General features: G+C 40.6%; 1 protein-coding gene across 1 annotated transcript; it reads left to right on the top strand.

Annotated features, from left to right (window-relative positions):
• The first annotated feature begins 1012 nt into the window (after positions 1-1012).
• Positions 1013-9982, top strand: LOC136386022 (allergen Bos d 2-like). Its single transcript, XM_066357335.1, has 4 exons — positions 1013-1117; positions 2888-3027; positions 5834-5904; positions 9780-9982. Exons 1-4 carry the CDS (start codon positions 1046-1048, stop codon positions 9980-9982), a joined length of 486 nt encoding a protein of 161 aa, XP_066213432.1. The 5' UTR covers positions 1013-1045.
• Positions 9983-11586: the final 1604 nt, after the last annotated feature.

Genomic DNA, 11586 nt, shown 5'->3' on the forward strand with positions numbered 1-11586 from the left:
GAATGCCAATAAGCTGCAAAAATGAAATACTATTCAGCCAGGAAGAGAAAGGAGATTCCAGCATACACACGGCAAGACCTAAATAACCCTGAAAACACTATGATCGATAAGATAAAATTTAGGGGTAATATGTTGAATATAGCAACATTATTGCAATGCTACATTGTTACTGCTGGTGGGAATGCAGACTGGTGCAGCCACTGTGGAAAACAGTATGGAAACTCCTCAAATAATTAGAAATGAAACTGACTCTTATTAATTATTAATAATGTTACAAAGTAACAATAAGGTAACATTTTCATTACCTGTAGCAGTCAAAAACACAGAGACAGAAAGTAGAATATAAATTATATAAAGTTAGTGAGCAAAACGGGAAGCAGTCATTTCATGGAGAAAGAGTATCAGTTTTCCAAGTTGAGAAGTTCTATATATGGGTGATGGTGACCACTATGCAAAGGGAACTAAGATCAAATGAATAAATAAAAAGACTAAAAACTAGTTAAGATAGTAAATTTCCACTTCTGTGTCTTTGATCAAAAAATTTTAACGACATCACTGTGTGTACTCGTACTTCCAAAACCATCTTACTCAGAAAGTGGTATGTTCTACCCTGTCCCCGATTTGGGGGGCTCGCATAAGTGCCCCGGATCACTGTCTGCATGGTGATTATCTTGAAACATCTCCAGTGCACAGCGCAGATGAGGGTTTTCTTCCAAGTCACGGTGCCATGCGAGCAGGTGCACGGTGTACCAGCCCCACGGGCTAGATCAATACAGCCCTGGAGGCCCAGGAACACCATGTTCTTTCCAGAAGTACGAGGAACACAGGTCACGTCCTTGAGGTCTGAAAGATCTTCAGGATGCATTGCATCCAAGAGGTTGTTTATTTTCCATGTTGCATAAGGCTATGGTACGATGACTGGTAATTGGGCGCCCCGTGGGCCACACCCACGGGCAAATCATATATAAAGGCCAGACAAGCAGAATCTCACCATCGGGAGACCCGCTTTGAACCCGTACAGAAGAGAGACCCACAGCACCCCAGCATGAAGACTCTGCTGTTGACTCTCGTTCTTGGTCTGTTGTGCGCTCAACAGCCTGTAATAGGTGTCCCCAAGGTACCTGAGGTTGTATGTGTGTGTGTGTGTGTGTGTGTGTGTGTGAGAGAGAGAGAGAGAGAGAGAGAGAGAGAGAGAGCTTTTTTAAGTCTTCACCTGTGACGAATGCCCAGCTAGGTGTCCTAAGCCCTAACCATCTATATCCTAAACAGAATCGCTCTGGTGAGCGGGTCCTTGTGCATTTCTGCCGTAATTGACAAGATTCTGCTTAGGCTTTGACTGTGTTTCCTGGATATTGTCTGCTTACCTATTTCGACTGTGCTTGTAAAACACAGTGTGATTTACGGAACCACTGGTGGGTTGGAAGTCTTGCATTTGATCACAACACAACTTTGGCTATTTCAACAAGACCTTAATTTCCCGTTTCATTGTTACATTGGGTTTTCACAGTTTTTAAAAAAATTAATTCTGCTTCCTTTAATAATAAAGGACTTTGTATTTATGCAAAAGAGATGAGACATTCTTCATGAATGATATTTGACATAGTTTTTTAAAGAGAAGAAGTATAATTTTTTTTTTTAATTTAAATTTAATGGAATGACATTGATCAACAAGAGTACAAACCATTTCGGTAAACATTTCTAATGCATTTAAGGTCTTTTTTAAATTGTTTGCCTGCCACCCAAAGTCAAATCATTATCCTTCAGCGTATATTTGGATCTCTATTCTCCTGTCTCCCAACCCGTTTCTCTGGTAACCACTTCACTTTTATCTGTGTCCATGAGTCTCAGTTTTATGTCCCACTTATGCATAAAATCATATAGTGTTTAGCTTTTAATGATTTACTGATTTCACTCAGCATCATGTTCTCAAGGTCCATCCATGTTGTTGTAAATAATCCGATATCATCATTTCTTATGGCTGAGTAGTATTCCATAGTATATATGTACCAAAGCTTTTTAATCCACTCATCCTCTGATGGACACTTGGGCTGTTTCCATGTCTTGGCCACTGTGAACAATGGTGCCATAAACATGGGGCTGCATGTGTTTTTACGTACAAATGTTTCTGAGTTTGGGGGGTATATACCCAGTAGAGGGATTGCTGGGTCATATGGTACTTCTATTTTCAGTTTTTTGAGGAACCACCATACTTTCTTCCATAATGGTTGTACTACTTTACATTGCCACAAACAGTGGATGAGGGTTCCTTCTTCTCCACAGCCTCTCCAGCACTTGCTATTACCTGTCTTGTTGATAATAGCTAATCTAACAGGTGTGAGGTGGTATCTCGTTGTAGTTTTGATTTGCATTTCTCTAAGAACTAGCAAAGATGAGCATCTTGTCATATAACTGTTGGCCATTTGTACGTCCTCTTGGGAGAAGTGTCTGTTCCGGCCCTCTCCTCATTTTTTAATTGGATCGTTTGCTTGGTTTTTTTTGTTGTTGTTGACCATTGTGAGTTCTTTATATATATTGGATCATAACCCTTTATTGGAGTTGCTGCTTGTAAATATTGTCTCCCACTTGGTTGGCTGCCCTGTTTCACTGTCTCTTTCCTTTGCTGCATACAAGCTTCTTAGTCTGACAGGGTCCCAGTCATTTATCAGAGCCTTTCCTTCCCTGTCCCCATGATGTCCTTTTCATGAAATGTCCTCTGCGCCCAGAGTCCTAGTGTTTAGCATGCTTCTGTTCTTCTTTGGGATTTATTGATTCAGATCTTATTTTTTGGGCTCTGATCAATATTAAATGACATTTTGTGTTTGGGGACCTCCTGGGACTACCAATTCTGATAAAACACACACACACACACACACACCTTTTTATTTAGGTTTCCGGAAACTGGAAGCCGCATACCTTGGCATCCGATAACCCAGACTTAATCGGGGAGGATGGCCCCTTCAGGCAACATATGCGTCACATGGAATTTGACCTCCAAAGCGGCTATGTCCTTTTCAGTTATTTTGTCAGGTAAGTAAACATAACAGATGGTAAAAACACGTAAAAAAACAACAAACCCTGGAACAGAGAAAGACTGCCCTGTGGACAGGGGAATGTAGCATTATATTCAGAACTTGATCTTCTGATTTGTGAGCTTTAAAAGTCTTTGAAATTGTCACCACGCCTCCCTACGGCAGTTGACAGGAGGGCCTGGAGCAAGTTTTTAAAGAATAATCAGTCACAGAAGCTCTGTCAGGAAGCACCTCATTGGTAAAGATGAGTACACACACCACAGTAAGGGTCTAGAGCAGTGGTTCCCAACCTTCTCTGGGCCACGGACCGGTTTAATGTCAGAAAATATTTTCACAGACCGGCCTTTAGGGTGGGATGAATAAATGTATCACATGACCGAGACAAGCGTCAAGAGTGAGTCTCAGACGGATGTAACAGAGGGAATCCGGTTATTTTTTAAAAATAAAACATCGTTCAGAGTTAAATATAAATAAAATGGAAATAATGTAAGTTATATATTCTTTCTCTGCGGACCGGTACCAAATGGCCTATGGACAGGTACCAGTCCACAGCCCGGGGGTTGGGGACCACTGATCTAGAGCACTCACACCCCACAGATTCTGAGCGAGAGCCTAGACAGCTCACGTCAAACTTGGCCAATCAAGGTCCACATGTGGATGCAAACTTGGCTCCGGAAGCCTGTTTGCAGGTGGATCCCGCCGTCATCTTCATTCTGAAAATCATCCACCGTTTTCTAATACACAAGTAAAGTAATCAACACATTCCTGGCTTCGCATAATACATAGGAAGTGTCCATTTACAGCATTGCCAGTGTGCTGCTAAGAACCTGAACTTAGAAGAATAAACTTTCCTTACCAGTGTTTGTCTAAAGAGCATTAATTAGGCAGATAGGCAGGCCAGGAGAAAATACGGTGTGAAATTATATAAAAATGCCATGCGAGACGAAAAGAAACTGCCCGAGAGTGGGAGATGAAGGCAGTGCTGTACATCTGTCAGGGTCACAGGGAACACAAGATGTTGGGTGCCTTGGAAGGCAGAATAGGAGCGTCAGAGAAAGGTCTGTAACAGGGGTCGGCAACCTATGGCTCACGAGCCAGATGTGGTTCTTTGGATGGCTGCATCTGGCTCACAGACCAATCTTTAATAAAAAAAAAAATAATAACGTTAAAAATTGAAAACATTCTCATGGATCACAATCCATTCATTTACTACCGCTCATGTTCATAGTTGCTGGTGTCTGGAGTCAATCACAGCTGTCCTCCGGGAGAACACCAAATATTTATTGGATAATGCGTCACGTCCACGGGTCGTTGTATGGCTGTCACGGAATGACATTTTAAAATATGTGGCCTTCATGGCTCTCTCAGCCAAAAATGTTCCCGACCCCTGGTGTAGAGGAAGTAAAAAATATTGGCGGAGCCAAAGCTGTCGACCCCTGTGATCAAATGCGTTCAGAAGACAGTGAACACTTGTGGGAACTACCCACAGGTGGTGTGGATTTCCAGGTAGGCAGAGAATGAGGAGAGAGAATTGCAGTCAGCTCTGAGGAACCGTGCAGGTCAAAAGATTGGCTTTTCCTTTCCCCACACGGATGGGTAGCTACCAAACCATGCAGAACAGGAGGGTGCCCCTGTCCGATCCTGCTTTTCTCAGAATCATGACGTGTTACCAAGAAACAAGGATGTGATGCTCAGTTTTTATTCTTCATTATCAACTTCTGAAGTAGGTCGATAAAAATACTCATATTTTAAATCAGAAATATTTAGAAAGTACAACCTTCTCTGTCTCTCCTTATCACACACAATGGTATTCTAGTGTAAATAGACTAATACCTGCTATCACATATGTTCATAATTTTACCAAGAAAAAAATCAAGTATTTCCGCATCATCTTTTAAGTGTAAGCAAAAGAATCCTGGGATAAAGATATGAATCAGAAAAAAAATATATCAGGCAAAGAAATACAGAATTTCCAAAAGCATCAAGTTGTGTTCCAAGATGTCTTCCCCATAAGATTCAAATACAAACTTGCATTATTGCTGGAAATGACATTCTGAAGATTTATGTCTTAGAGTTCTTCAAATCCAGATATCACTGCGGGAAGAAGTAGTGATAGCTTAAGATTAAAAATTAAAAAAAAAACCCCAGAATTTTCAGAAGGCGTAAGTGGAATTCACTGGGTTCTGAGCGTGATCTGCTTGTGAGAAGCGGTCAGTCTGCGGTAGGACTCTCAGAGTCCATATGTACACAAGGACCTTTCTGCCACTTGGCTGGTATTTCATCCTGGGCAATGTACTCCTTCTCTTCTCAGTCACAATGAGAGGAGTCAAGAGAGTGTTATCCGATACAGGCTTGTGTGAAAAAGAAACAGTCACACCCTAATTAGATAGAAAATGTGTGTTATTCTAAACCAGGGGTAGTCAACCTTTTTATACCTACTGCCCACATTTGTATCTCTGTTAGTAGTAACATTTTCTTACCGCCCACCAGTTCCACAGTCATGGTGATTTATAAAGTAGGGAAGTCACTTTACTTTATACAATTTTTAAAGCAGAGTGACAGCCAGTGAAAGCATATAATCATAATGACTTACCAAGTACTTTATGTCGAATTTTGGCTAAGTTTGGCAGACTCAATCTTTATAAAACAACTTACTGTAGTTAAATCTATCTTTTGATTTATACTTTGGTTGCTCCGCTACCGCCCACCATGAGAGCTAGAACACCCACTAGTGGGCGGTTGGGACCGGGTTGACCACCACTGATCTAAATCACCCCACACGACGCTGTTTTTCTGAATTCCAGGAGTAAAGGAGAATGCATAAGGATGTCCGCCTTCGGGAAAGCTGTTGAGGAGGATGTCTACAGGATCGACTGTAAGTGCTGGCCTCTCCCTGGGTCAAGGGTTTCGGGGCTGACACCTCGCTCTCCAGGTCTGCTAAGAACTCCGTATTTCTGAATTCCATATAGATCCACTAAAGAGCTGCACTGTTTCATGTGACCCACACGAAAGCTTACGAGAGGTCACTACAAAGGCCCTTTTCCATTCTCACTATTACTCAGCAGACAAGAGGACATGCTGAGAATTTTATCTCATAAAATGTCAGGCTTCTGAAAATGTTTTGTCCTCATTCAAAAAGGACCTTAGGAAGTCAAGTCTAATGGGTCCATTACCACTTTACATGTTCACAGCATTTTCAATTAAGTATACTTTGGCCTTAAAACAGTGTAATTTATTCCACATATGGTGTGAACTAGATAAAATGTAACTAAGTCAGAGGGATTTGAAACAACCAATGCTGGTCTCCATAAAGAAACTTTATTTTATTTTATTTTTATTTTTTTTAAATATTTTTATTTATTTTTTATTTTTTATCTTATTTTTATTAATTTTAATGCCGTGACATTGATAAATCAGGGTACATATGTTCTGAGAAAACATCTCCAGATTATTTTGACCTTTTACTGTGCTGCATACCCCTCACTCAAAGTTAAATCATCCTCCATCACCATGTATCTGGTTTTCTTTGTGCCCCTCCCCTTACCCCACCCCTCCCTCTCCTTTCTCTCCCCCTCCCCACCCCTCCGCCCCACTCCCGTTACCATCAAATTTTTGTCCAAGTCTCTGAGTCTCATTTTTATGTCCCACCTATGCATGGGTTCATATAGTTCTTAGTTTTTTCTGATTTACTTATTTTACTCCGTATAATGTTATCAAGGTCCATCCATGTTATTGTAAATGATCCGATGTCATCATTTCTTATGGCTGAGTAGTATTCCATAGTATATATGTACCAAAGCTTTTTAATCCACTCGTCCTCTGACGGACACTTGGGCTGTTTCCAAATCTTTGCTATTGTGAACAGTGCTGCTATAAACATGGGGGTGCATTTCTCCTTCTGGAACCCGTCTATGGTGGTCTTGGGGTATATTACTAAAAGTGGGATAGCTGGGTCAAAAGGCAGTTCGATTTTCAATTTTTTGAGGAATCTCCATACTGTTTTCCACAGAGGCTGCACCAGTCTGCATTCCCACCAGCAGTGTAGGAGGGTTCCCTTTTCTCCACATCCTCGCCAGCATTTATTCTGTGTTGTTTTGTTGATGAGCGCCATTCTGACTGGTGTGAGGTGATATCTCATTGTGGTTTTAATTTGCATTTCTCTAATGATTAGTGATGTTGAGCACTTTTTCATATACCTATTGGCCATCTGTATATCCTCTTTGGAGAAGTGTCTATTCATTTCTTTTGCCCATTTTTTGATTGGATTGTTTGTCTTTCTGGTGTTGAGATTTACACGTTTTTTATAAATTTTCATTATTAACCCCTTATCAGACGTACTGTCCAATATATTCTCCCATTGTGTACCTTGTCTTTTTATTCTCTTCTTATTGTCTTTGGCTGTGCAAAAGCTTTTTAGTTTGATATAGTCCCATTTGTTTATCCTGTATTTTATTTTCCTTGCCCGTGGAGGTAAATCAGCAAATATATCACTGCGAGAGATGTCGGAGAGCTTACTGCCTATGTTTTCTTCTAAGATCCTTATAGTTTCATGCCTTACATTTAAGTCTTTTATCCATTTTGAGTTTATTTTTGTGAATGGTGTAAGCTGGTGATCTAGTTTCATTTTTTTGCAGGTTGCTGTCCAATTTTCCCAACACCATTTGTTAAAAAGGCTGTCTTTACTCCATTGAATGTCCTTACCTCCTTTGTCAAAAATCAGTTGTCCATAGAGCTGTGGGTTTATTTCTGGGTTCTCTGTTCTGTTCCATTGATCTATGTGCCTGTTCTTATGCCAGTACCAGGCTGTTTTTAGTACAATGGCTTTGTAGTATAGCTTGATATCAGGAAGTGTGATATCTCCCTCTTTATTCTTCTTTTTTAAGATTGCTGAGGCTATTTGTATTCTCTTTTGGTTCCATATAAATTTTTGGAATATGTGATCTATATCTTTAAAGTATGTCATTGGTATTTTAATTGGTATTGCACTTAATTTATAAATTGCTTTGGGTAATATAGACATTTTAATGATGTTTATTCTTCCTAACCATGAGCCTGGTATATGTTTCCACTTGTATGTATCTTCCTTGATTTCTTTTATCAATGTTTTATAATTTTCTGAATACAAGTCTTTAGTCTCCTTGGTTGAATGTCATCCTAGGTACTTTATTTTTTTGGTTGTAATAGTGAAGGGGATTGTTTCCTTAATTTCTCTTTCTGACTGTTCATTGTTAGTGTGTAAAAATGCCTCTGATTTCTGAGAATTAATTTTATATCCTGCCACCTTGCTGAATTTATCAGGTCCAGTAGTTTTTTGACTGAGACTTTAGGATTTTCTATATACAATATCATATCATCTGCAAATAATGATAGCTTTAATTCTTCTTTTCCAACTTGAATGCCTTTTATTTCTTCTTCTTGTCTGATTGCTGTGGCTAGGACTTCCAGGACTATGTTAAATAAGAGTGGTGAAAGGGGGCACCCCTGCCTTGTTCCTGATCTTAAGGGGATTGCTTTTAACTTTTGCCCATTGAGTATGATGTTGGCTGTGGTTTTATCATAGATGGCTCTTATCATGTTGGGGTATGTTCCTTGTATTCCCACTTTGCTGAGAGTTTGGATCATGAATGGGTGCTGGATTTTATCAAATGCTTTTTCTGCATCTATTGAAATTAAAATAAAAAAATAAATAAAAAAATAAAAATAAATTAAAAAAAACCCTTTAAGTAAAAATAGCACATGTGATCACCTGGAACATGGTGTGATAACTGGTAGCATTGTTATTAAAGAATTTGGAAAGACAAAAATAAAATAAAATAATTGTTTCCAATAAACTCTGGTTAAGAATTAAAAAAAGAAAAAAAAGAAACGTTTTTGTTCCTACCAATGGAGATGCCTGTTAAGACCTTTATCTCTAAGGTATTTTAATGGCTTTAAGCCACATTCCCAATTGATTCTGAATGGCCTAATGACACTCAGGATGTATCCATTCTGATGCAATGTTGCAAAGGGTAAACTCTTTTTCCTGCCAGAGAAAAATTCATTCCATTGCTGGCCTAAGGGAAATGGGATAAAATGCTAAAGTGTTATTTCACAACATGCCAGATAGCAACAGACTCCCCTTGTTTGAGGAACATGCTGGCTTCCTGAGAACATATGGTCTAGAAAGGACCTTAGCAAGACTGGAAAATGTATAATATTTTACTGTATGGGGAGGTAGCGGTGGAGAAGTTGGGTCCTAACTTTCTCCGTTGTCAAAATCAATTTTGACATCCACTGAACAGTAGTATAAAAATAAACATAGGGTCAGGCGGTGATGCAGTGGATAGAATGTTGGACTGGGATGCGGAGGACCCAGGTAGAAGACCCCAAGGTCTCTTGCTTGAGCGCAGGCTCATCTGGTTTGAGCAAAGCTCACCAGCTTGAGCCCAAGGTCACAGGCTTGAGGAAGGGGTCACTTGGTCTGATAAACACCCCCCGGTCAAGACACATATGAGAAAGCAATCAATGAACAACTAATGTGTCGCAATGAAAAACTGATGATTGATGCGTCTCATCTCTGTCCATTCCTGTCTGTGTGTCCCTATCTGTCCCTCTCTCTGACTCTCTCTGTCTCTTTAAAAATAAAAAAGAGAAAAAACATAGGAATGACTGTTACCAATATGTTCCATCGGCCGTGGTAAAGCCACCCTCCCACAATCTGATTACAGCAACGCTGTCTTTCTGTCTACCTGCCTGTTTTCTCTCGCACAGATTATGGGACAAATCTTTTGACGTTTGTTGAAGTGTCAGATAACTACATGCTGGTGACCATCATCAATGAGCGCGCTGGTAACAAGGTCTCCAGGCTAACGGCAATCAATGGTATGTATGTATTACAGCGTATTATTATCTCGGCTGTCAATATTTATAGTCACACAATCCCCACCCTCGGAAGTACTCATACCACGTCGTAGTTCTCTGGGGTCACTGACGGAGGGACCTCGGAATCTAATGACAAAGACAATTGAACAAAAGAGCTTAGTGGAGGTGGGGGCCAGCCATGATGCCTTTGATCATAGTTCTATTTTCTTGAACTTCTTCTTTTATTTTAGTTTCAGCAGAACTAATTTCTTCAACAGGTCAACTCATGTAAGCCATAGTTTTATACCAGGGGACTCAAATTTCTCCATGTGAAACAGTTCTTCAAATACATTCTCTGCCTCAGAGGGTTCTTTTCAAGTAAAACTGCATCGTGGTTAAGGCTTCTGACATGCAGGCCTCTTGAAGATGGACCATTTCCACCACACACAGGGTCTGTGGGGGGTGTACTTTTCCCATCATGAGAACAGCATCTGCTTAAAAAAACAAAAAAAAAGTAATAGCAGAGGACGTCTAATAAGAGACCATGTGGCCTCCTGTAGACAGTGTGTCAGGGCTGGTTCTCTGGGAGCCGATGGCATGTGTCCTGTGCAGGGATACAGGTCAGACAGACACAGGTTGTAGGAGCGAGCGTAAAGATTCTAGATGGAGGGACCCCAAAATTCCTGGCTTGCCTGCTGTTCTCTGGAATCCAGCTAGTGATTGGGGGCACATGCATAGGTGTAAAGCTGACCTGGGTTTGATGTCATAGACTGGCTGACATTAGACAGCGGACGTGGGAATGGATTAAGTTGACATCTTTGAATGTCTTATCTGGTGCAATGTGAAGACACAGCTTTCCGTTGACTTTTCTCACTGGTGGATTTAGAACATCTTCAGGGTCCTCATGCGCGTGTGTCTTCCTTCTGTGCGGTGATTTTTTTCAGTCAGAGGAAACACTGTTGATGAGAAAGGTTTGGAAAAGTTCAGGGAGCTGACCAGAGAAAAGAACATTCCGGAAGAAAATACTGTGAATATTTTCACAGGTGAGGTGACCTTCTTTTTTCCTTTCTGAATGGGTCACTCCAGTGGTGTGGAACTATACTAATCAGAAAATAGAGGGATTTATCTTAAATTTCCTGTTCTATGAATTATCTTCATAAAATATTTTAAGTTTTTTTTTTTTTTACATCCTTAGAAATATTTGACAGACACTGACCAGGTATTCTTCCTTTGCATTTCTCTCTGTTCTGTCTCTAGACGACTGTCCTGACAAGTAGCGGAAGCAGAGACTGGACACTCACCCGCTGTAAGTACAAATGGCCCATGACCCGAGTCTTCGCACAGGCACGCCTCTGTTTTTAAGTCACTATTTTTACCCCAGCCAGAAAACTCTTGTCATGACATGATTTTTCTTTTCCTCTTGTATTGCGTGCTTCTGCTACGTCTGAGCTCTCATGAATGGCACATAGCGTGAGCTAAGAATGCGGGTGGAAGGGCGGCGATGAGGAATTCTCAGGGAGACTCTCTTGAGGGAGAAGCAGGAATCGGCACTGGTGGTGGTGGTGTAACCAAACAAGAGATACGCTTCCGTCATTATTCAAGCCAACGCTTGTCCAGCTACATGAGCACCACATAGAAAACAGGACGGATGAGGACTTCTCTCAGAGACAAAGACTCTTTTTACATCATCAAGGCAGGAACATGGGAGACCTTCGGA

The sequence above is a fragment of the Saccopteryx leptura genome, chromosome X (assembly GCF_036850995.1).
Source record: "Saccopteryx leptura isolate mSacLep1 chromosome X, mSacLep1_pri_phased_curated, whole genome shotgun sequence".
NCBI classification, from domain to species: domain Eukaryota; kingdom Metazoa; phylum Chordata; class Mammalia; order Chiroptera; family Emballonuridae; genus Saccopteryx; species Saccopteryx leptura.